Below are 27,242 nucleotides of genomic sequence, written 5' to 3'. Positions count from 1 at the left end.
ATGACAGAATTAATAGCACAAGAACACTGGGCTTAAACTTGAAATTGTGCTTTCTTTTTTATTATTATTAAAAATGCTAGTTAAAATGTAAAAATATTCATATAAAAATATTAAAGTGCTTCATTCAATGTTTGATAATGTTCTCTAGTAAATCTCAAAGTCTGTCATAGACCAGTTTGACTTATACTTTTATGATATTTTAATTGTATGTACTTTTTATTGTTTTCCTTGCTGTAGTCCGGGGCGCCTCTTGGCCAGGTTTCACTTGAAAAAGAGATTTTGTCTCAAAGTTTTTCATTGTTCATCGTCATGGTTCTGGGATGTTTTGGGATTAATAGTTTGTATTTTGATTATTCTGTCCCAGTGTTTTCTACATCTTCTGTGCTGTTGGACTTCACAATAAATTGCTCCAGTAAATATTGCGATATATGATAACATTGTTTTTATAGACCATTTTCAAATAATATATTGATAATGGAAGAATAATGCAAGTTTGTCCTCTCAAACACCAATAAGCTTTTATTTTGTAAAGAACACACTGGAACTGGAACATATTTTAAGTATCCAAAATAAAAATACAACCAAAAACAATGAATAGAAAGAAAATAAAAACCACTTGCAAGCAAAACCGTAAATAAAGTGGATCATGATGCCTCTTTCAAAAATAGTCATAATCAGAATGGAAATTATTGAGCTCATTTTAATTAATTGTGTGATTAACTGATTAATTGCTTATTGCAACAGGCTTAACTACAACGGATTAGACATGCCTTGGTGGTTCCAGCCAAATGTGGAACATTTTCCCAAATCAACATCTGAAAAATCTGACAGGTTCCAGACAGAGGGTCTGTATAAACGTAGTCTAACATCAGAAATCAGATGCCCTATACCAGAGATAATATTTTTAAATTTACTATAAAGAATGCACTCCTTTCTGCTAGAAAATCTAAAATTACATTAATTCAATTATCATGTTGGGACAAAATATTAGAAAGTTGAGTGAATTCTTTGGTAAAAAGCATTCCCACTTTTTTCCCAAACATCACACATGTTGAAATGAAGAAAGGAAAGAAGAGATGAGCACATTAGAGTCGAGGTGTGCAGTCAAATACTTCAACAGAGAAAAGGAAGAAGTGAGTTTAAGTCTGCAGGGAGTCGAAGGTATTTAGCCATTTCTGCAGCCCTGCCTTATCACAAAATAGCATTCAGCTCTCAGTCTGTCTCACTTGGCAGCTGCTAAAAAGTTCCATTCACTTCCTTGAGGGGAAAAAACTGTGATTCGAAATCATTACAAGGAAAGTCGGGGCATGAACTGCCAGACCTTTCATGATTAGGGACTATCAGAGACCGACTCTGTTTAAGAGCCGCAGTCCCACAGCAACAAAGGACTTCCAGGCACATAATCCCACGTCCTCCGACAGAGTTCAGCTCTCAGCGCCGCTCCTTTAAGGCCACTTAGGTATTGATTGTTCAGATAAGCTTCACATGAATCCTCCTTTAATAAGGCGCATTGTAAATGTCCTCGAGAATCGCTTCGACGTGCGTCGAGGCAGCTGTGATGTCACCAAAAACGATGCGGGAACACATTTTGGTGCTGAAACACCTCAAGCTAGAATTATCACTCAGTGAAAATCCCATCAAGTGTGTGACTATGATCCTTTTAAGGGTGAAAACTAAAGAGGTGGGGGTATTCAAAGGGCGAAGGGGTGGAAGGAAGGAATCAGAGGGCAAAAAAAAACTGCTAATGTGTGGAATTTCACACGGCCGCAGGACTGGCTTGAAACAGAGAGCGGATAATTCAATTCCCTTTTTAAACACTAAGCATTTTATTGCCTAAAATAAAATAACGTAAAATTCATAAAGTAAATCTGAACCAGGTGAAGCTAAAACCGATGCCACTTCAGAAGAGTTTTGACTAAAACATATTTACAGACAAAGATGTCATGTTAAATGCCAAATCTATTATTTTTGTACAGTTTTGGATGAATTACTGCTTTGAATATGTTTGTTTTTAATCAGCAAATGACCTTTATTTGAGTGTATACTCCAGTTAACAATGAATCGATCACTACAGTAGTTGACAATTATTTCAAGAATCGATTAATTGCAATTAATCAATTATTTATTGATTGTGATTATTCTAGTTAATCGATTATTTAAAAAATGTATTAATTGTTTCATCTGCTAGATCATCTCTAATCTGCTACATAAATGTCATGTCAGATTTGGTGAAGAACATGTTTACTGTGATCCTGAATTAAATGGTTTTTTAATGGTTCAAAACCTCAAAAAAAAAAAGAAAAGGAAAGAGAGCGGGAGAGAAGGTTGCTGAGGAGGCGTGAAATTGCGCCGCCGGGCTCCGAATAGCTGCAGGAGTGCCGACCCCTTTGAGGGCCCGCTAATCAGCAGCACCCAGATGCATGAGCCGACACAGCTGAGCCACTGGGATGAATGCTCCCGCCACCAGGCGCTGGTATTACCCAGCAGATAACCTGCTCGCAAAAAAACCCACAACATACATGACAGCTGGATGAGGCGGAGCAGCAGAGGCTTTCTAGATGACAGGACGTCCACAGATCATATGGGCGGGAAAAGGGAGTTCGAGGTTAAGAAGTGGAAGGCTGTGAACTACAGATGCAGGAAGGCAGAGGGGTCTGGGCAAGGCGCAGCGGCAGGTTAGATACCAAGAGAACTCAGGCAGCGCCAAACGCCCGTGGGCCGGGTACCAAAGCAAATAAAAAAAAAGAATCCCGACATTATTGCTGGAGGACAATAAGCAGCAGACTGAGGAACACTAAGGCGAGCAGCAGTGTGAAGCTGGAAGACAATTGAGGAGAGTAATAGTCGGGAGTTCAGTACCTCCGTAATGGGGCGGCGGGCCACAGAGGAGAACCACGGCTTGACCCTCTCTCACCGTCACCGTGTTCCTCAGCTTTTGGCTGAAGTTCTGCAGAACTGTTGGGGATGAAAAAAGATAAAATCATCATCAGGTTATTTCCAAAGCACACCTCAGCATACAGCATACAGTGCCCTGCAAAAATATTCAAGCCTGCTCATATTATGCACATCAATAAGTCACTGCCAGTAGTTGACACAAAGTGGAGTGAAGTGGACAGAAAATGATACATGGTGTTGAAGTTGTTTTGCTCATAAAAATATGAAAAGCATATATTCACATTCAGAAGTCGCCCACATAATTTAATCACCATGTGGTGATGTTTCTAAAGTGACACAGTCAAAAACCTGGAGCAATAATTGATGTTATTCAGCCTGTCAGAGGGGAAAAAAGGAGTCTGATTTTTACTATGGTCATTTATAAATGTCAGTTTCACACTAGATATTTTAGTCATCAAGCAAAATTTTAAGTTAAGCTGAACATTTACTTTACAAAGTAAATATTTAGTTAGAAAGTTAAGTATTTGCCAAATATTTAGCTTCAGGCTAAATATTTAGCACCAGACAAAAGAAAAGTGTGTTATTTTTTAGTCTGAGATTTGAATTTGATTTCGACTTAATGCGACCTGTCCCTGATCTTTTCACGACAGTCGGAACAACACAGATCAGATTCTTGTGCATCTGATCAATATTCCAATATTTAGCTTGGTAACTCAATTTAGCTCACCAACTAAATTCTTATCTTGCTAACAGATATATTTAGCTTCAAACAAAAATATCTAGCTTTCAAACTAAATGTTTAGTTTGGAGTTACATATTTAGATGGGTAACTAAATATTTAGCTAGCTAAATAACCAAAATAATTGCTCTTAATGTTTGACAGTGTAACTGGAGCTGCTCTGGAGCTTTAAGGGTTTGTCAGAGAACGTTAGTGACCAAACTAATGGAGCGTATTCCATGCTGTGTTTCTACAGCAGACAGGTCAGGGAGAAAGCTGAGGATCACTACCAACACTCACTTGCCTTCAGCAGATACAGGGAAGAAATTCAGAAATGGTGGGACAACAGCATCCCCCCCTACAGGAAAACACCAACACCAGTTTGAAGGAGATCGGGCCAAGGACGCTGCAGTCAGGCTTTCACCTTTAATTAAACACCGCTGTCTGCAGCACGACAGAATAAATAGCAGGAAGACATATCAATCCTACAAAATACCAACTGGTCTCTGGAGAGGTCACGCAAATATCAGCGTGTGTCAAATCAGAGCTCAGCTAATTAAAACTCCTCCTGAAATGAAGGCAAGTCCTTCCATCTCCTATTACACACAACTGTGAGGAAGTAAAACAATGAGTTTATTCCCCATTTAGAGAAGAAATGTATGATGAGTCAACAAAGATTTGCATCAACAAAGCAGTAAAAATCTCAGTTTGACAGTGATTATTTTATTTATTTGTTTGCTTTTTCTATGTATTGTTTATTTGACTGGGCCTTTGATAAATGTTTTCCCCATCGATAGAATAAAAAAGGAGAAAAGAATTGAACTGTTATCTGACTACTGAACTACAGCCACTTTTATATTTGTGTTTGGATTTAAAACCCAAATTATCCTAATTAGTTTATCCCTTGTACACTGAAAAATGTTGTTTCTTTATGCTTTAAAGAATTTGTGAGGAAGAGTGCAGCCAGAGGTGAATCTCCAACATACTACCTCAAAGAGGTGAATATTTGTGCAATCACTTATTTTATATGATTACTTTTTACTTCATTGTCATTTTGACATTAAAAGGTGCCTTTTTGTACATTATTTTGTCAAAAAAAGCCAAATTTTGTGACTGATTTGTGATAAAACGTGATAAAAAGTGTAAAACATTCAGTCAAAAATATAAAAGCACTAAAGTCACAATCTGCATCAGAAAAACCTTCAGCTACAACAGTATTTTATCCTTCGGGGATATATAGATATATAAATATATAAAGTCATTTTGATGCTGAATGTTATCTGATGTTGACGTGAGATAAAAAGTGAAGGATCACAAACGTCATTATTGTCCTTCCTTCAAGAAACAATAAGCAGCAGTGGCAAATTTCCTGGAAGTCAAGATAAGAGTTTATTAGCTTTTTCCTTTCTGATAGAGGATAAAGAATCAAACGTGAACTTCCAGCTTCTGTTCCAGATGAATCCGTTCCACAAACAGACTGCTGGAAACATACCAGGATCGACATTATTAAATGAGACTTTTGCTTTACAGGAAACTGCAAAACGAAGTATTTCCTATAAAGCCAAAAGCAGTCAGTAAATAACATGGGTTTGCCTTTACAGTCGCTTATTGATCCACACAGAACTAGTTTGTATCTCTGTTTACTCTGTGTATTGGTTCTAGCACAGCAATAGAACCACAGCAGTACTGAACAGGAAGAAAAATACTTCTAGATGAGGATAATAATTCGGAGTTCCACAGAAAAATCAGCAAAATTGCGAGAAGCCTGAGTTCCACCAGATCATTTCCTTTCACTTCATGGTTTCAGTCATTTTACAAAGTCAATGTAGCCGTGGTAACAAGCTAGCCAGAGAGTTAATCACATAAAATCCAGCCTATTAAAATTTATTACATTTTCTGATTTTAAAGTGACAAAATACAGAACAATTTTTAAAAAGTCAATGTAGCCGTGGTAACACGCTAACTGCTGGTTCTGTAGGAGGCAGAAGGCCCAACAGTTAGGCCGGCCATGATGACAAATTCTACCGGAAAATAAATTGTCTCAGAAGTTATTCCGATAAATGATAACATTGATGGTTTGAGGACATTTTCAAGTTATATGATGGTAATGGCATAAAACGGCTAGAACACATTCTCAAGATCAATAAACTTTAAAAGAACATTTAACACTGGAAGTGCAAAATAAATAAACCAAGCGACATAAACAACAAATAAAATGAATCATGAAGTATCTGTAAACAAAATTGTCCTTTGAAAAAAGACTTTTGGTAGAACGAGACAAGAGAAAAGAGAAAAATGCTTAGTCATGCAAATGGAAATTAAAGAGCTGGTTCTAATTTATCATGCTAAGCTTATTATTTTATTACTAAAATGGTGCATCTCAGCTTTTGGCATGTTAGTCTATCATTGGAGGTGTTTGTCTTCCTGGGTACCTATGCTGAGCATTTTTGATTTATTTATATATTTTTTTGTATTTCTGGGATAATTCTTACCAATACGCTCATCACATTGATAACAACCAACTGAAAAACTAGTAAAAAAAAAAAAGGAAAAGAAAATTGGTTCAGGAAAAATACTCACATGCAAACTGGACTTTTGCCTCCCTGCTGACGATGGTTCCAAACGCGTTTGTGGTGATGCACTGATAGACGCCTCCGTGATTGATAAAATGAGGATTATTGATCAGCAGGTTCCCTTCAACAAGGCTGTAGCTCTGGTCCGAACCAGAGTCTATGTCCCTCCCATCCACTTTCCACCTGTGAAATCAGATGTGCCACATCATTGGTTTACACGTTAGAAAACCGATGATCAGCCTTTATCATGAATATGAATGGGGCCTGTTAGTTGTATCAAGATATACCCAGATTTTCAAAAAATTTCAAAACTACTAGACATGGCAGAGTTGTCTCCAGATGTTGATAGGATTAGGGTGACTGATGGTCAGATGGCTGATAGAGCGCTACCGCAAATTTAGCTATTTAGTTCAAGTTTTCTGCTGCAAAAACATCTTTGCGTGGAAACTAATACAGTTTTATATGAATTATTAATGAATTGTTGTTTTTAGGATGAGTTGGTAAGCAATGGGCAACATGTCTATTAAAGGGGCAGCATTATGTGTTTTCCAGTCACATAGTGACATGCTATAGTATAATGAAGTAACTTTACCAGCTACTATAAAAATGCTACACACTGTGTGAATAATTATCAGACAATTTTTAGTTTTGATCATATCCTCATTTTTATGCATATTTTCCAACTCCAAGTTGCTTATTGAATATAAACCTATCTGCTGGTGGGAGGGTGGGGACTATGAGATCAACATCCTATATCAAGGTGTGCAGAATTATTAGGCAGCTTCTTTTCCTAAGGCAAAATTGGCCAAAAAAAGAGATTTAAGAGACCCTGAAAAGTCTTTCAGAGGAATACAGCACTTGAAAATTGCTAAGATATTGGGGTGTGATCACAGAACCATCAAATGTTTTGCTGCAAATAGTCAACAGGGTCGCAAGAAATATGTTGAGACAAAAAGAAATAAATTAACTGCCAAAGATTTGAGAAGAATCAAACGTGAAGCTGTCAGGAACCCTGTGGTTGCTGCTGCACAAAACGTTGATCGTCAACAGATCAAGAAACTGACAGACTCCATGAATGAAAGGCTTATAACTGTTAATGAAAAAATGGTGGATATGTTGGTCACTGATTAATTTTTTAAATGTCAGAAATGTTTGTCAATTTTGAGTTCTATGTTTATTATTCTCACTTTAACAGATGATAACAAACAAGTGAGATGAGAAGGTTTTCACTTTTAATTCAGTTGCATAATAATTATGAACACTAATAATTGCACAGTAATTATGCACACATAGATATTGTCCTAAGAAAGTCAAAATTTCACTTTTACTTTCTTAAATATTCAGGTTTGAGAAGTTATCCCTTTAACAGCGTTTTTACCAGCGTTGAACTGAGAAGTAGCTGCTATAAGGAGCTCAGCAGATGCTCAGTTAAACCAGGTGTTTGCTAATTGCAGTTGGCTAGTCTGAAGGAGCTGAGGGGAGGAGTTGCAGGTAGGTTTTTGATGAGGGACTAACATTACAGTATAATATGATGTAAAGCAAAAAAAAAAAAAACCCAAAACAAAAGTTGATTTTACATAATACTGCCCCATTAAGTACCTGACTGCAGGTTCTCATTGAGCAGATAGCCCGACTAATCAGCTAACATCAGCTTTTTAATTTCCTGTTTAATAAAACATAAATCTACAAACAAAAGGTAATATTCTGTAAAACGTATCTATTTTAAAGCTACTACTAAATTATGCAGACATTTATTGTTCCACTACATCTGTAGAAATACAAACAAAACAGGCATTTCAAGACAAAAATGGTGAATCCTGTCCTGACGCAGTTCAGCATTGATGTTTACATTCTTAATTCAAGTATATATGGACTATTCAGTACATGAGAACTTCAAAATCTGCTTCATTTTCTAATATTTAGAGCCAAGTAATGCATTTTGAATGCACACTTGGCAGACAGGGATGCACCCATATGAAAAAATACCAACATCTGGATTATTATTGCTCTTTGGTCTGATAACAGATATTCAGATCTACTATATACACACATTGTATATTTCCCCACAAACAGCAAGATGGAAATATCAGTTATTAAAATTTCACTTAGACTGATACTGACATGTTTAAAAATTACCATTACGAACGCAGATATGGATGTTTATGCTTATCTTCTCCATTTCTAATGGAAACCTATGAAGTGTGACAGCTGCTTATGTCTATACTTCAATATTTCAGTAGAAACAGCAACAATAGAAATAATTGTTGTCTTTTTGAATTACAACAAAATAAGTATGTCATAATTCCAAATCTTTATGTAAATATTTTGTGTTAATGCTGGAAAATCATTATATTCTATGACACTCACACTGTGCCTAGAAACCGTTCCTTAAAAATAGGCCCAAAAAAATATCCCAAAACACATATAGTAGTGATAAAATTATACGTTTTTTTCTTTTTCTAATGAAACACTACTTTTCATTGTGAAAGCCACATTAACCTGCAGCTACAACAAAGTACGTACCTATAGTGTGGCGGTGGGTTACCCTTCGCTTTGCAGTTAATGAACACCAGCTTGTCGCCGGAGCTCATAGGGAAAATACTGTCACTGGGCTCCTGGGTGAAGACAGGACCGTGGCGGGCGTTGTCTGCGTCATAAATAAAAAAAGAATAAATAAAACATTAGCTGTACCATGAAGTGACACCATATTAATGCAAAGAGGAATCACTCAGCACTCTGCAAGCTGTATGTAAATTCCACACCTATTATAATTAGCTGCCAAGGTGGCTCTCTGAGTACATTGTGCATTTAATAAACCATCATGTCACGATGCAGATGTCACAATGCGATGAGAGAGCAATTAACAAATGATAACCCTGCATCACATTGGTCTCTGGGCCCATTCAGCACAGTCTGCAGCTGATGGAACCTACTTATTATGCTCCATTTGTGCTCAGAATGTTTTATACCAATAAACTCTCTAATAATATGAACGCTTATGTTGAGTAGACTCTGTGCTGTCGTGATTCAGAGTGCATTACTTTAAACCAAAGATAAAAATGAAGAAAATTTAAAGTTTAAACAGTTTCTTAAGGGGAAAAAAAACTACATAGTTTTACTGATAATTATCTTTCAAAACAATACCTCTAGGAAAATAAGCATATTAATTGGACTCTAAGACGTTAATTTTGATTAATTAATGAAAATGGTTTAATCATTTAACATTTTTACGCAATTATTTTCTTTTTTTTGTTTTTTACACATACAAGGTTACCAGGCGGAACCTTTGTATTTGCGTGTTTCTGGAACTCTTGTAAATCTGACGCACAAGTGACGTCCACAAATGACAGCAATAGACAAATAGACAAAGCTGCATCTCTTGGCCCACTAGGAATTCAATTCTGTTTCAAAAAACGATCCAATTGGATGCTGGAAAAGAATATTTCTGAGTCTACATTGTGTTAAAAGGAGTTAGCCTATCAGTGACACTATGTCTATTTATACAACAATTTAGCAGCAAAAATGGTTTTTGAATAAAAAATGTTGCTTTGTTAATGTATGGTTTTTAATTAAGATGTAATTGATTATGATTAATTCATGACAGATGCTGTAATGAACTTCATTAACAATTTTAATCAACTTGGCCATTTATAGGTTGACCAAGAAAGTAATGCAATTGTTGTCTGATGTCTTCCACATCCTAATTTCAATTCCAGGATTTTAGATTCCATGTTGTAATAGGAACGGTCTCCTCTTTAACAATTTTTAAAATTCTAATCACCCTGCTGTTTCTAAAAAAAACCCACATTGTTTATTTTCCCACAGTGAACGACAGAGAAGCGACTCTGTCTGAGTATCTGAGAAATGTCATCACACCATTTCCAAACCCCCTGATATCCAGTATTTAACATTACAGTACATTCACAAGTGGACAACATTCTCAGACAGTCACATTTCTTCCTCACAGTGGTCATCAGCGCAAACTGACCTCAAGGTCAGAACATGAATTTTTATAAGTGACAAAAACCCAAGAGCTCCGTCTCTACATTTGCAGGCCTTAGTTAGCATGTTGAATGTTAAAGTTCATGACAGTATCATTTAAAAAAAGAATCAACAAGTACGTCTTTCTTGGAGGAGTTGCCTAGAGAAAGACTTACTGGAAATGTATAGCAGCAAAGTTTGCAAAGTTATGTCTGAGTGACTTTCAACAGTTCTCTGGACAGATAAGACTAAACTGAACTCAAATAAACCTGTTTGGGGATACTCTACAGAACAAAAGGGTTGGTAAAGTGTAGATCATGACCAGACTACCCCACTGGGTGCCGGCAGTATGTGAGGACACGTGGCTGTGTCTGTATCTGTACTGACACCTTTCCTTTTCACTCTCTAAATTGCAGACTTCTCTTCCAACTCCCACACTGCTATCTTCAGACGTTCTGTTATGACTCTGACATAGTCGACCTCATTACAGTTGGAGATGATTCAGAGTACAGATAGTTGACTCCAGACTTTGTGGACTGGTGCCATCAGAACTGCCTCTTGATAAACACAGCTAAAACGGTGCTGCTTTTCTTTTACTTGTATTATAAATTTGCCCTCACTGCACAGTCTCTTTTCTTTTTCTCCATTTTTATATTTCTGTCAGTGTGAATTTGCATGCAGTGGCTGCTGGTACACCTGAATGGCCCCATTGAGTGACAATAAAGCTTCATTCTATATTATCCTAGATACAAATTTCAGATCATCTGTCCAACAGCTGAGAAAGGCCAATGACCCTAAAACACAGCAGCAAATCTACTGTAGAATAACTAAGAAAGAAGGTATTGTGATGGCCCCATCTCATCTCAATGAACTATTTAAGTGCTGTTGTTGCGGTAGCAGCTTAAAAGTACTAATGTTCTTTGTTGTGAAACTCTATATAGGAGTCAGGTGTCATTAATAGAAATTTCGATTTTACAGATGTTACCAAGAGCCCAGCTATTGCAAATAAGATATGAGGACAAAAAAATTGTGTTTGGAGATTTAATAACTCACAGAGGATAGAAAAACAACAATAGTTGTGAGGGACAAAACCAATCAACAAAATCAAAAAATGTCTCAGAGGTTTCCCACAATATCTCTGTGGTCAACCTTTTATTTATTTATTTTTATACTCTGAATGGTCCCACGTGCACAATGTTCTAATATTAAAGCACTCTGAAATGAAATAAGGTTGAATCGACAGGGACTGCTTCAAGACCAACTCAGGGTGGGGGGAGAGAGGGACAGATGGACTGACTGCAGCCGAATACAGGGGAGGTCCTTAAACCAAACTTGCCGTAGCATTAAATCCACCTGAGACTGGAGCAAATGTTCAACTTCCAGCTGAACGGTGAAACACAGAGCCAAGAAAACTCTGCGGCAGCTTCAGGGAAAATATCTCCCTGTCCTTCAGCACTGCTAAAGCCCAGTCTTAAACATGGGAAAACATCTGTTAACAGACCTCAAAAAGACAGTAAGCAGAGAGTAAACTTCAAATGTAGGTGAGAATACCTTCCGAGACTTTCCCAAGGAAACTGAAATATGTAACAACCGAGAAAGAAGGCACAGAGCCGCAGGAAGGAGTTTTACTTTCACTGTTATTTGGGACTTGGAGTGAAACCTGATGAAGGACATTTCTAAAATCTACAGTCCAAAGTTAATAGACATTTGTAGTCTGTCTAGCTTTTCATCAGTGGTGGGCAATGCTAAGTAAAATGTTAGCTGCATTAAACCTAAAGCACTATCCATGAACATTAACTCCCCTAACATGCTGTCTGAACATGGTATTTAGCAAAAGCTAGAACTAAAGCGTTAAATTCATCCATATTGATTCGCACCATGCGTCAATGACAATTTGACAACATAGTACACTGCCCCCAACAGGATCAAATTTGCTATTGCACTCCTACTTGTACTGTTTGTACTTCAGAAAGTGATTCTTTGATTCTCTCACTCCGGTGTTTAGTTTTATAGTTCTTGAGTTTTGCTAAGTCTCTTGCTGATTTTGACTAATTAACTTTGGTTAGGAAACACAGACGACATCAGAAGAATTTAAACTGTTTACTTTAGAACAGCGAGTCGTTCTGGGTACAGAAGAAATGCCATTTGCTGCACCACAACACGGGTGGAGAACATGAGGAGAGGAAACAGAAATAGTGTATTCACCCACTTCAAAATAACAGCATGAATATAAACAGCTCACTACTTGAAGAAATCTCAATAGTCAAGATGTCAAACTTCACTCAACTTGAAATTTATAGGATGGCCAAGTAAATAGATGGCCAAGCTTTAGAATTTATCTGGAGTAATCAATTTAGGAGAAGATAACTGCACTAAATCTTTTCTAAGATAGTAAAATGCTGAAATGCATAGCTAAAATGAGCTCAGCTATTAAAAGTGTGGAAATGTTTTGGGGATATGAAAGTAAAGAATTTTCAGATTGCTACTGATAAATAATTTTGTGTTGGTCTACTACATTAAATCACAGAAGCATAAATTGCAATTTGGGTTTGCAAAGTGTCAAAATGAGGAAGAAAGTTCAAGATTTTTTTGCAAGGAATTGTAAGTGGAGACAGAGAAAATAAAACCAGAGTAAGTTGAATCAATACAATCTTTTTAATGATCTAAAATATTACTAAGTGACGCAGCCTTCACTGATTTATGCTCCGATTCATTTTTTTTTTTTATTATGTACGGAGGATAGTTTTTAGAAGATGTTTACATAAGAGCTTGGGTATTCAGAGTTGGGTTTCTCGAATGGTTTTAATCTAATTAGAGCAGATCTGCTGTCTATGTACATGTAGTTGGAGTGTGTGTGTCTCTGTGTGTGCGTGTTCTCTGTAAAGCTCATTGTTTTGGTTGTTTCTGCCAAACTATCAATACACAGGAGTAATTAACCGATGGTGCACTAATTACTCCCGTGAAACTTTTTTTTTTAGCAGATGCACTCTCATGCAGCCACGCACTGGTGCACAGCCTCCATTTCCTCAGACACGGCGTGTCATGAGCCAAGCTGCACAACCCTGCTGCCTGGGAAAAAAATGTTAATTTTCTCTTTGTTCACTTGAGACGATGAAAGATGAGATGTTTTTCTTTTTTTTTTCTCCTTTCCCCGATACACGTCTCTAACCTTGACTAGGACAAAGAGTGTTCCCTCCCACATTGTCATCATTATGATCATCCTAATGAGAGTGGGAGTCTTTGCCTCAGGTAAGGGCCTTGTTTCCCCTCTTTCTCGTCTCCGAGGGAGGCGTTTCAGAATCTGCCCTGCTTGGAATGTCCTTTAAATTAAACAAATTAATGAACCTTCAAAAGCTGGGTCATTTCTCCAGGGGAAAACATTGGAAGCTTCGTTTATCTGCCTGAGAACAACCCCGCTCCGTAAACACTCCGACCCGACTGACCACTGCTCCAAGTGAGTGTACATTACACCTAATTACGTTTCATGAGAATTTATGTAAAAGGAAACTCAAAGGCATTGTGTGCACTAACTAGATCGTTTGTTTTTGGTAACATTTTCACATAGTACATAATCTATTACCTTATATAACTGAGTAAGAGAATACCAACAGACCCATTATAAGCTGTGGATTCACTATAAATGTACACAAATCTTTGAAGGTATTCTGCTAACGTTGAAGGACACAATTTTGCAATTGCGGTATTTCCATTAATTGGCAAAATGGTGATTGTCTCTTTACTTGTATATTGCCTTATCAAGTCCAGAAGACCCCAAAATGCTTCACACTACAGTCATTCATGCACACACTCACACCTGAGTATGAGCAAATTATTTAATATGGCGTGTAGATATTAAGTTTTCCAGAAAATGTCCAGGTGTTTTAGTTAAAATGACCTTAACTGTTTCAAAACCAAAACCAGAAAGAGATGACGGACAAAGGAAAACAGATTAACTACATTAAAATAGTTTATCTGATATTAATCTGACAACATGATGCCAAACATATCATGCTGCTATTTTTCTAAAGAGGAAATGGTCTTCAAGGTGATGTTGCAACAAGCTAGCCAAAGCCCATTAGTAGATAATCTGGATCTTGATTCCAGACCAACAAGATCGATGTCATGCAATTGAGGTGGGATTGGATTTTTTGTAATTTACGCAACTAAATAACAGTTCAGTGATTCACAGGAAAGCAAAAATCTTCATGGTTTTTCAGAGTATGCAGTAAATGTTTGGTTTTACAGAGAAAAATGTGGATGCTGCCATTTCTCAAACCATCCTAATATTCCTTTTTTTCATAGCGCAAAATAACAAATGTGATTATGCTTCTGCCATGTTTTTCACTTTGGAAATGAATGTTCTATAGTTCCCAACGCATCCCTTTATATTGAAATAAAAGCTGTTATAGGGATATTGACCTTGACTCACTTTTTTTAAATACACTGCTATCATTTTGAACACAACACTACTTGCAGAATATGATGAAGAGCACTGGCCTCTGCATCTATACACTTCATGACACACCCCGGTGGAAGTGCTGACTTGAGATAGGATGCTAAATCAATTGAAACAGAGGCATAAATAACAAAGCAATAGAGCCGGCTCCATATGCTGTATGAATTTCAGTGTATATTTGCGTGATGACTTGTAAACGGTCGGCTTGATCTGAGTACACATTATATCCCTCAAATCTGGCTGCTGGTTGTAAATCTCCACGTTACACCAGAGAGCTCTTAGAGGGAGTGGAAAGCCTTAACAGTAACTCATGCAGGTATTTGGGAAACTAAAGTCTGATGCTGGTCTCCTTGTCTCTCAGAGGTAGATTTACAGCATCTCCTGCATTTTCCAAATAAATACATGTGTTAAACTGAGTGAGTGGATTTGTTTGTAGTACAAGTGTACTTCTGTGAAAGTGTGTAAAAAGGAGAAAAGCTGCCAACACGTCTGGAGACGTTCCCTCGTTCCCTAATGATGAAGGAGATATTAGGTCTGTGTTGTTCACACAGGGACAAAATGACTGGATTCCTGATGTCAGTGAAGTAGCAGGGGCTTGTCACTGTATCACTCAAAGTGTAGGGCAGTTCTGTATTGACTAGATACACTTGTCAATATTGTAACACTCCCACCACCAAAGGTTCATCTGGTGACAACAGTGGCTGATACGAAAAGCATCTCCAACATCTTTGGTGGCCATCATTTCTACGCAATGTCACTAGACTTTCACTCAGTGCCCACTGGTCCCCACTGGTCTCCACTGGTCCCCACTGGTCCTCACTGGTCCCCACTGGTCTCCACTGGTCTCCACTGGTCCTCATTGGTCTCCACTGGTCTCCACTGGTCCCCATTGGTCTCCACTGGTCCCCACTGGTCCCCACTGGTCTCCACTGGTCTCCACTGGTCCCCACTGGTCTCCACTGGTCTCCACTGGTCCCCATTGGTCTCCACTGGTCTCCACTGGTCTCCACTGGTCTCCACTGGTCCCCATTGGTCTCCACTGGTCCCCACTGGTCCCCACTGGTCTCCACTGGTCTCCACTGGTCCCCACTGGTCTCCACTGGTCCCCACTGGTCTCCACTGGTCTCCACTGGTCCCCACTGGTCTCCACTGGTCCCTCGTCCAGCATAAATGCTCCTTGGGCCTGGTTGTGTGGTGAGGCGTGTTTCTCAAACCTGGCCCTAAAGGCACACTGCCCTGCATGTTTTATGTGTTTCCTTGCTTCAGCCCAGGTGATTTCAATTGACAGTTTGCTGAACTGCAGTCATCTGAATGCAGTTCCACAGGTGTTTGCTAATTGCTGCTGGCTAGTCTGATGGAGCTGAGTGGGGTGACTTCAGGAGAGTGCTGCTCTGTGAGGTGAAAGCTCAGAAGCTTATAAACTGCAGCTCTGAGGAGGAGCTTCACCTTGAAGACTGAGCTAGGTTCACCTAGGCGTTTTGCACAGCTGAATGGTTGCCATGGAGATTAAAGAATTTTTCAAGCAAACATGAAAGAATCAAGGTAACACTCCAGATATGTTTCTGATGAAGAAATAACATTATGACATGATGTAAAGCTCACAAAAGTCGAGTTAACTTAATACTGCCCCTTTAAACTCCTTGTAAGAGAACAGCAAGTTGTGCAAAAAGTATTCAAGCATTCAACAGTTGGACATATATTCAAAAATTTAGAAAAGATTACATCATCTTCAGCTGTAAAGGTTTGGGGTTTGTCCGGAAGTGACCCCTGAAAATCAAACAACCCTAACATTTTGGTGAGTGGTACATATGTGACATATAAACCTTTGAATGGCACTGAGTGCTAAACAAACCCAACACCTCCACAGGAGAGCTGAATTTGAAAACTTTCCTACACCTAGAATGCACTGCACTGGTTCCGAAATGATACGCTACCAAAGCTAAATTTTAATCCCATCTGAGATGTTTTGCGCTTCCTCCCCTCAAAGTAGGTGTAGGATCTGCACAGATATAAAAGCAAATAGAAAAGAATGCTTCTATTTGAGTTCACTATCAGCTCTCCTTAAGAAATGATAAACCAGACACAGCTGAGGGAAAAGAAGGCAAACTCCGTCTCTCTCTCTCTCTGAAAGACGTATGCATATCATCCATGTCATGAAAGGAGACTTGTCTTGGCATCTTACCGGCAAGGCACTCTTTGAGTGACAGAAGGACTAAGAGTTCCCATGGCAACATCATCTTCATTTTCCAAGGTGAAAGATTCCTGTTCTGACAGACAGTGAAGAACACTTCCTGGGCAAACACTCCCTTTGTTTGGAACTGTGAAAAAAGAAAGAGGAAAAGAGACCACATGAGCTCTGTGAACATTACGAGATGCAATCGGAATCTGTGACTTCAGGAAAAAAAAAGAGAATGTGTAAAAGGCAGTAAGCTGTGAAAAATCGGTGCGCTATTAATAATTCATTCAACCAAATAACCCAGGCCAGAATCTCGTGCTGTGCACTGAGCTAGCAGCTGATACTGTGGGAGCTGATATGTGGTGCATACTGCAGCTTCTCTATCTCCAGAGAGCAAGTTGAGGACAAAAAAAAAGCAGAAGCAGCAACAGATTAGCAGGATCCTGCTGCAGGAAGTGTTTAATCTCTGAAAACTATTGGCTGGTCAGATCATAGAAGACAGTGATTAGTAGTGATTAGACTCAGTGTTATATAAAGTACCTCAAAGTGATACTTCACTGAAAGTACCAGTATCTTACCATAAATTTACCTTGGTAAAAGTCAAAGTCTCCTATAAAAAATTATTACTTGAGTAAAAATCTTAATGTATCCAATATTTATTGTACTAAAAGGTCAAAAGTAAATTTCCCATATAAAATGTACCTAAAGTAAAAGTATTAAATACAAGAAAACAGAATTTCTAAGATAACATTTATTTTGTGCGATATCAGTGACAACAACTTGAGTTGCATGAATTCAGTCGGGCTCTTCTTGGACTGATGATAAATGTTGCGGTGGCTCTCTACCTGCTGAGGCTGGAGAGGAGAGAGAGTTCAGCTTCAAAAGAAGCCTGAACACCACCAGGAAGGATTTCACTAAGTCCATGTTATCAGCTGAACAGACCGAGTATCCATCTCATCCTTCAGACGACTGCAGAGCAGAGAAGAAGTGACATCATCATCATCATCAGATGAACTGGATTGGTTGGATGCTCACTGTAGAACAGACTGTTCTATGTGTGTCTGATTTAGTCAATTCCTGAAATATTGAGAAAAATACATGTTAAATAAACTGAGGCAAGTCTTTAATATGATATGACCTAACATTTAAGTTTTAATCAAAGGTCTGATATCTTGATTTTATTCTCTACCCATGCATAATTGTCAATATTACAAAGCAGGGGTCCTCAAATCCAGGCCTTGAGGGCTGGTGTCCTGCAACTTACACATGTGTCCTTGGTCCAAAACACCTTATTAAAATAATTGGAGAATTAGCAAGACACTAGAGAATTCAAATGTTTGATTAAAGTGTGTTGGACCAGTTGCACATCTACAGGTTCCAGCACAATGGACCTGGAGGCCTGGAGTTGAAGAACCCGGCCCTTTAGGTTCATTCCATGTCAAATATTTGAATAGGGAGTTCATACACTCACTGATAGTAAAAATATAATAATAAATCAGATATGCACTGTATCTTGAAAATAATTTAAGCTAGTTCCTTTGAATTTCAAGAGTTAAAATTTGAAACAGCCCAATAAAATACTGAATTATTTATAAAGTATTTAGGTACTCAAGCACATAATAACCAAACACAATGCTTTTTATGATATGAATTATCTTAAATTTATGACAGGAGTTAAGTTAAAACTAACACTGCAACTTGCCACTAATTGGCCAAATGACTAACCAAAAGTATTTTCTCTATGGGCTTAAAGGAGGAAATATTCTGCCACCACCAGTTAAATAATGCCAGAAACAGTAATTTACCATATTATGTTTAATATGTTTGATGTAGATTTAAATCATTGAACACACTGGGCAAACACACTGGCTTAAACATGCAAGCTAATCAGAATAGTTAGCGAGCACAAAGTTAGCAAGCTTCTAAATACCTAAACAATCATTTATTTTATTACTTTATTTTGAATGTTAAATAACACTGACTCAGATTGTGGCTTGATTGAATTAATATAAATTATACTATTTAAATAATGTAAACGTACCTCAACATGGTTCTTTAAGTTGGATAGGGAGTTTTTGAATACTTCTGTTGTCTTCAGTTGGCATAAAAGGCACTTCATCCAGAAAGTGAACTCTTTCACTCCAACATAAGCAACCGAAGGTTCTTGTAAATTCAGCCTGGGTTGTGAACCTTCTTCAGCTCCTCCGAGTTCATCTCACCTGCTGTCAGAGTTTCACTGCTAGAAGTTTCCATCGAGGTGGTCACATCCATAATGTGCAGGCGGAACGTAATTTTTTTATTTTTTCAAAGGTGTCAAAACCGTGATGAAATATATGCAATATCAGTAAATATTGGTTATCAGCCATAACAGCAATATTAATATCGGATATTGCCCAACATTTTCACATCAGTGCATTCCCAGATGAGACACAATAATCTATGAAATCATAAGGTGGACAAGAGATGAGGCATTATAATGCATCCTTAGAATTGGATTTAAGGTGGCTTTGTTGAATTTTGACTGAAATGATGTGAAACAGAATGAACTGGGTTGCACTTACTGCAAATGGATTTGAACTTAACCAGCAATTTTATAAGTGTCCTGAGGGGAAAAACATAACATTTAAATAAATAATCTGTACTTGCTGTTTTATTACATGGCAAGGAATAATAAAAAAAAGAGGATAAAAGGCATGGTCTTTGGCCTCAGTCTTTACATACAGTGGGAAGGAATTAATCCAGGAGTTTTCACCCATTCGACAGTCTTGTTAGTTATTTAGTGAAGAACAATACAAATGTAAATACAGTATTTTACATAGTATAAGTCACACTTTTTTCATAGTTTGGCTGGACCTGACTCATAGTCCAGAGTGACTTACATCTGGTTTTTTCCTCTTCATGAGGAGGTTTGTGACGAATGAGTTAAATGTTAATTCATACTGATAGATATGAACCAAGTTGTTGCAGAGGAGGTGAATATATATATATATATATATATATATATATATATATATATATATATATATATATATATATATATATATATATATAATTTTTTGGTAAAAAAATATTGAAAGCCATCTCCCATTTTTCTTCCACTTTAAAGTGTCCATGTTATTGTGATTAGTGATTGCTCTTGGAATGAACAGCAGAATTGTTGCAAATTCTCTCCTACAGAAGATTCTGGATTGCCTTATTGGCATCAACAGGTCAAACCTTCACAGAAAATAGAGATTGGAAATTATCCACCAAAGATAAACAGACATGATTTTGGTGCATCTTACAAAATTCCTGTAAAATCCTTTGAAGGTTGTGGCTGCAACATACCAAAATGTAAAAAAGTTTAAGGGCTGTGATTATATTTACAACACTGTATGCCAACCTTTTGAGTACATTTTTTTAAAAGCTTCTAAAATCAATACGCTTATTATTGAAACGAAACTTTGCATCAGGTAAACTATGGACCCAACTCCAAGAAGTGTGTTGAATTATTTATATGTTATGAATCCTGCGTAGGAATGTACAACTTAGCTTTTGTTCCTCCCACAAACCAATCAGATATGGTCAGTGACTAAATACTTTCTCTGGGAGATGGTGGATTCAAACTAATGAGTGGAGAATAAACACAGCTATTTATTTCAGAATGACAAAGTGAAACATTTGCAAAATTAGGCATCAGAAGTCTACACGAGTTTCTATAACAGGAAAGCTGCCAAATGATTACAGAATAATACAGAAACTTAAAAAATGAAGACTAGTTCTTTGGCACGTTTTAAAGACTAATTAGAGGAGAGCAGATTAAATAGTATAAAACATTTTCAACATTGCAAAGTTAATAATGACCCAAGGGAGTCAAACTTAATTTTAAGGATGATGACTGCAGTGAGTCTTAGAATCTGAGTTATTATGTTAAACTGGAGCATGGACATTCATGCTGATTACTGAGTGTTTCCAAGAACTGTTGCTAACGACGACGGCCGAATCAGCAGGTCTGACTACATAGCAAACATGTTATTTTCAAAATGATAGCATGCACTTTAATTACCATCAGAGAAATCTCATAACCTACATTTGTATGCATAAGCATTTGTTCCTACCACCATCTAAAAAATATGTGAATTATTAACATTAATCACATTTTATGATTCAAATGAACAAATATTTGTCACATGTATCTAATGCACCAATACCTTCCTCTCCAACGGTTTCCATTTTCAATTATGCAGTATTATAGTACATAACTGATGGACACTGATATATGGCAGTGATCACCCAATGATAGCGTTGCTTGCTGCCTCAGGATGAATGACGCTTAAAACTGAAAGTGAAAGTGATAGCTAGACCTACTATCTGAGTCATTCAGGGGTAACATATTTGACCAATCACAGAGTATTGAAATTGAGATTTGGTTTGAATTTTATTATGCTTTTTTTTTTTTAGCGATCAACCGACTATAATATTAAATAATAAGAGTGATGATAATGTTATGGCTGATGTAATGTATCACATCCATAGACAGCAGAACCTTCCAGATCCCAACATGCACTACTCAGAAAGAGCTTGATCTGCCAATTCCGATTTTGGCTAATACCAGTTTTTTTTCGGCTGAAATGTTTTGCTAAATATAGCAAAACAGTCGCTGAGTTGGCAACAGTGGGGTGAGCATTGTTAACTGCAAACATGCAGACATGACCTGGTGGGCTGCTCCGTCAGTCAAACCTCTGTCACAGGAGAGGACATTGGCTGGTTGTCAGACCTTTGCTGAGGTTGATAAAATCAGCTTCAAAGTATCAGGCGATCATCGAGCTCACACAATTAGGAAATTGGGTCAGATTTATTGGGCGGTGTTGTGGAAAAAGATACTGTAACAAGAGTCTGGATGAGAAGAAATAAGAAATTTTACAAAACGTTGCAAAGTGAGAACAGAAATACAGAGTCAAAGGAGTCTGTCAAGTCTGCTCTGACTAACAGTGGATTTGGCTTCCTTTTATAGGTTCTGGTCAGAGTAGAGAGACTTGATTGGACTATAGGTGTGAATCCTTGATGGTTATGTACCAGGGATTCTGTGGAGCCCAACACAGATGGTCTTGCCATTTGTCTACTGTTAAGGAAAGGGGGTTGTTCTTTAACGCTGAAAGGGGCAGATAAGTTCTAGGTTGGGGAAGTAACACTGAGTCTCCAGGATCACAGCCCTCTGACCTGTTGTTACATAGCACTGTAGAGGCCTGTGTGAAAGCAGGTTGACCAATCATATGATAAGACTGTGCAAATAACCCAAAGCAGAAGAGGGGTGAGGAAGACATTCTACATTTTTCCATTACAGTGACTAATTTCTCTGTGCATCCCTACTTTGGGATGAATTAGAGTGGAGACTGCAAACCAGGACTTCTCATCCAACACTAGTGTCTGACCTCACAAAATGATGAAAAATTCCTAGAACCCCCCCCCTCAGACTGTCTGAACACCCAGTCTAGGATTTGGGTCTGTAAGTAAGTAAAAACGGGACACAGCGTTCCACTGCTTGTTAAGGAGTAAAGAATGGGACGCCAAGCCAAATGATCCAATGTCTTTTAACAATCTAGTGTGTAAAGTGGTGTTTTTTAGTTTTGCTTGTGTTTGTATCTTCTAATTTCAGTTCCCAGAGTAAACTGGCTCAGACAGATGTCTGTAACAAGAACAGAGAAATCAGTATTCGTGGCTGAAGAGGGGAGCAAAAATAAAATCATTTTTCAAGCGAAGAGCAGTAGATTTACAACGCGCCGCATTATTTATTCTGAGAGCTCAATGCAGATCATGCAAGCCACATCTTGTCAGCCATCATTATTGATTTGGTTTCCACTTTTTTAACCTTCTGACTTTTTGTTTGTCATCACTGCCTTCTGCCCTGTCACAGGTCTCAATCAAACACAGAAGCACGGGTCAATAATGGGAGTTTTGGTTGATGCCTTTGCCTATGAGTCTGGCTCGGTTGATATATTTTGCTGTTCTGGAAAAAAAAGTGAAGAAACTGTATCCAAACAGCATAAGTATTCTTTCTGCTTTAAGATCCAAGATGTGAAAAATTCTCTATTTGCAGCCATATCGGCCTGATTTTGGATTTTAAAGTAATTCTGTTTCGATTAAGGAACCAGGATAGCAGATTCCAAATGAATCTAACAGAAGTGTGAGTGTTGATAGAGTTAGATGAAAGGTTAATATTTTGAACTATTGTGAAATTCTAAACCACCGTAATATTTAACTTATTTTTTCAGATATGTTCTAAAAATTCATTTTAGGAATTAATGTGCTGTTAAACCCCCTCTAGATAAAGCCAAAATCAATCAGTTTTAAAAATCACTGAGCAGCATGTGAGGAGAGGAGCTGAAACAAGTCGAGTTTACGCTCAGTGACAGAAAAGTGAAGCGCCCAGATGGAATCGTCTGATTCATGTGGAATCTGGCCCAAACGCAGATCAGTGATGGGAATGGAAACGGTTCAATTTGTAAGGAGCTGGCACCAGCCTTATAGGTGGGAAAAAAAAAGAAAAAAAAAAATCACATTTCATACAAGTTTCTCACCACGTGGCATGACATAGGAAAAATAGGGTCACATGTTCCACGTCATGATAGGAAACGACAAAAATAACTACAGCAACATGAAGGACCTGATTTTAGAAGAAGAAAAAAAATCATGCAATTCCAAAATACTCTACACGTCTATGTTTTCTGTTTTATTTTTTTATTGTATATTCACTCTTGGAAGCTGTCATGGGCCTGCAGATGCTAATTAGCTTATGCTATGTTTTGGTACAGCACATCTTTTATATTTGAGTTGTACATTGTAATTTTTTAAATAAAGTTTATTATTATCACTACGTAGGAAAGCATGCTACACCACGTTTCACATGTTACAACATGATGGAATTTTCCTGTTTCACATGTGACTAAGGATCTGGTTTGTTTGCCTAGACAGTCCGGATCGTTTGGGAACATGTGAACACGCATTTGAACTCTGCATGGAAATGAACTAAGATTGAGCTTTTCTGTAAAGAAGAAGGGATGTACTTGATGTACAAAGTTGGTAGAGATATTAGAGGAAGACTTCCTGTTGCAAATGCAGCAAAGCATGATTTTACAAAAGAATGAAAGCAAATTGTTATTAGCGGTGGGACTTTATTAAAATGTGTATTCAGGTTATTTGCAGAGTCTTTATTAATTATTTTTAATAAATCACATTTTGCAATAGATTAAAAAAAACATGTTTAATTCAAGAAAATGTTTTGCTGCTAAATTACTGAATTAATGAACATATGACCTAAACAACAAAGATATTTATTGTTTTTAATCTGCTATTTAACCTTCATTTTGGTGCATCATCATTCATGGAACTTCTTTAGAAATTTGGACTCTGTGCTGCTGCTACATGTTTAGCATTGAGATGCTATTTTAAGGCAAGGTAAAGTACGGTCATATTATTTATAAAGCACCTTTTCAGCAACAAGGAAGTTCAAAGTGTTTTACATGAATTAGAAGTTATACAACAAAATAACAAACCAAAGGAAAAAAGCAAAAGAAAAAAAAACAAAAGAAAAAAGTATAAAACTACACACTAGTTCCCCATGTTTAAGAATAAATAGTCCGTGATTTATAAACTAGTCGGGGGGTTTCTCTGGATTCTTGTCCTGAAAGGTTTTAGGCTTGAATAACTTTGCTGGTAGATTAACTTCTTTTAGAAAAATTTAAACACAACAACAGTCTTTTCCAGCGTCCAATCAGGTCATTTTTTGAAGCAAAAATTAACCCCCAGCGTGCCATGAAAATCAGTTTTGTTGTCCATTGTTGTTGTTTGCAGATGTCGCTTGTGCATCAGGTTTACGGGAGTAACAGAAAGTTCCATCTCGGGACTTTATGTAAAAAACGCAAATCAAAAAAATCTATGTAATGAATTAATAGAAATTGATATATTAAGGTCCCTTTTTGGTTTCTTACCAAAATATTTTTATTGAGCTTTTCCACTTTGAAAATAAAGTCATGTACCAGTTTGAATAAGCTTCTTTTATAATTACTACATCACAGTAATATACAATTATAAGCCCAATTTGGGGTTAAAACTAACCAAAGTCAGAGAAATTAAAAACAAAATAATAAAATTAATAAACCAAAATAGAAACAAAAAACAGTATCTCAAAATAAATGAGCAGCATCTGTACATGTATGTAGCAAATCAAGAGTCCAACAAGCTCTCTGTTGAAGTCCTTTTTTAATAATCTTTTTCTACATTTAAATTCACTATTTTATTTGGGTCTATTGCATAATTTCTTAATTAAGTGACGTTTGTGGTTGTAATTTAAGACAAAGTGGCCGACACATTAAATGGGTCTGAATACTTTGGTGGTAATGTTGGTTTAAAAATCATTTCTAGCTGTTGATGTGTAAAGTATAAAGTGCTGACTGCTGATTGATTGGGATGTAAAAACTGAGCGCTTTAAAGAGTGGAGCATGTTGAGAGCACTCAGTGCACCCAAAGCTCTCCTTCACCATCACCTTCAGAGCAGCACTTTCCTCACGATGCTCCATAATCCATCCATCCTGTGCAAATCAGAAGCCCATTATTTGCCAATAGTGGCTTGCTCAATTAAGAATGATGACATTGTTAGCATTTAGTGCATTGCGAGGCTACGGGAAGCATTAATGTCTATCACAGAGGTTGACTAACAAGCCCCTGCAGCGTTTTAAGTCATTAGCAGACCTGCTCTGCCCAGTGATCGATGTTCATTTGTGTTCGCCGCAGTCAGCTGTCCACTCTCGCTTTCCAGCTAATCAACTTTATTTTGTCCACTTCCACACAAATGTGGCTCTGCTTTGATTTGTATTCAAAGTCAGGCTGGGCTCCTGAAGGCACGTACCCCAAACACAGCAGCTGGGAATGCTGAGGCGACAGTTCCTGGAGATGTTTAAGTGAGGGACACAACAACTCTGTTACTATGATCTATGGATCCTCAGAATCCGGAAGGTGCATGTTTTTTTTTTTTTTGGCTATGGTCCAGAAACCTAAAGGAGTTGCATGTGATTAATTTACATACTCTTAAAAAGAAACAACGGTAATTCATTTTTGCATGCCGATGCTCAGTTCGAGGTGTTGGAAGGGAGATGGCTAATGGTGCCTGGAAGGGACACTCTTTGTCACAATGAATAACACTCAGGCATGCACTGAAAAAACACAAACCAATTTTTGCTGTCAAATATCTTACTACACTTGGAATAAGAAAAAATTATCTTATAGGTAACGTTTCAGCATGACATATAAATCCGATATTAATATTGGAAATTGATCTGATATCAGACCAAAAACGAGCATCAGATTATATGGGGCTGCATGTAAAATCTCATACAGAAGCGCACTGATGGAAGAACTCGGCCGTAGCCTTTCTACCCAGCAGGGTTTGTGTCCCATACCCAGACCCATTGGTTAATAATAAATGGACCACTTGTTCTCATTCCTAATGTTGACAATTGTTCTCTGCTTGAGTAAAACCACTTGATCACGCCTTTTCTTACATTCCACACAACAAAATAAGTCATTAAAGTACGACTTATTTACTTTAATAAGTCATACTTTCATGAAATTGAATATCTTTCACAGGCTATGTTCTCACAGCAGGTCTTGACGCTCAATTCAGATTTTTTTAATGAAATTACATTTTTTTTGGCATGGTCGTTTGTTGATACTACACATGATGAACCTCTGCAATCAGACTTCTGTGTGAACAGTTTACATCCACAAAGTTACCTGCATGCGCAGAAACAAAACCTTGACGACACACAACAGCACGTTGTTCACAGAAGTAAACAAATTCACGCCGCCGTCTGCAGATCAGTTTTATGACTGACAGCGCTAAGACCCGCCCCCTGGCTCTGGTTGGTTGTTGGGAGCATTGGGAGAAGCCTGAAGATACTGATTTTTCACAGATTGTCCGTCTTATACCGTACCGTCAAGACTGTGACACTTTCAACAAATATGTAAAAAACTGAAAAATTTAAATGCAGCTTTAATATTGTTAACAAAAAAACTCTGGCAGAATGTTTCCACTTGTGACATGTAAAAAATGTTTTGTTATAAGTGAACAAAAATCTGCTTTTTTATTGCTGAATATTAAGGAGTAATTGACTTAACACAAGCTCACATCACCTGCTGAAAAGTTACTTGTAAATCACTTTTGTCTTGTTTGAAATGTACCATAATATTTGCACAAGAAGGTGGACAAAAATATATTTTTTTACTGTTTTTTTACAGTGTACATAATGTGCTCCCCCTCCATTTCTCCGACTAGCTGGCGATGCTGAGATATCAGCGTTGAAATTCCTAAACCACTGTTGGATTCTGACCCAGATAAACGCAGGTATCCAAAGGAAAGAGATTCCTGCTTTAACGTTTCGAGCAGATTAGTTTTCCATTGTGGAGCAG

The 27,242-nt window shown here is 37.5% G+C and overlaps 1 protein-coding gene across 2 annotated transcripts in view; it reads right to left on the bottom strand.

The window, feature by feature from the left end:
• Positions 1-27,242, bottom strand: part of LOC102224856 (contactin-4-like) — a 141,202-nt gene that overhangs the window by 51,923 nt on the left and 62,037 nt on the right. For both annotated transcript variants that reach the window (XR_002754571.1, XM_023353480.1), the window contains exons 4-7: positions 16,806-16,941; positions 8,710-8,833; positions 6,194-6,369; positions 2,860-2,955 (exon numbers count right to left, since the gene is read on the bottom strand). Coding sequence is in view for 1 of the 2 variants with exons in the window: in XM_023353480.1 (XP_023209248.1) it covers positions 2,860-2,955; positions 6,194-6,369; positions 8,710-8,833; positions 16,806-16,866 (457 nt within the window). In the remaining variant the exon portion in view is untranslated. The remainder of the gene's footprint in view (positions 1-2,859; positions 2,956-6,193; positions 6,370-8,709; positions 8,834-16,805; positions 16,942-27,242) is intronic.

Source organism: Xiphophorus maculatus, chromosome 20 (assembly GCF_002775205.1).
Source record: "Xiphophorus maculatus strain JP 163 A chromosome 20, X_maculatus-5.0-male, whole genome shotgun sequence".
Taxonomy (NCBI): domain Eukaryota; kingdom Metazoa; phylum Chordata; class Actinopteri; order Cyprinodontiformes; family Poeciliidae; genus Xiphophorus; species Xiphophorus maculatus.
This window is presented reverse-complemented; position numbering and strand designations above follow the sequence as displayed.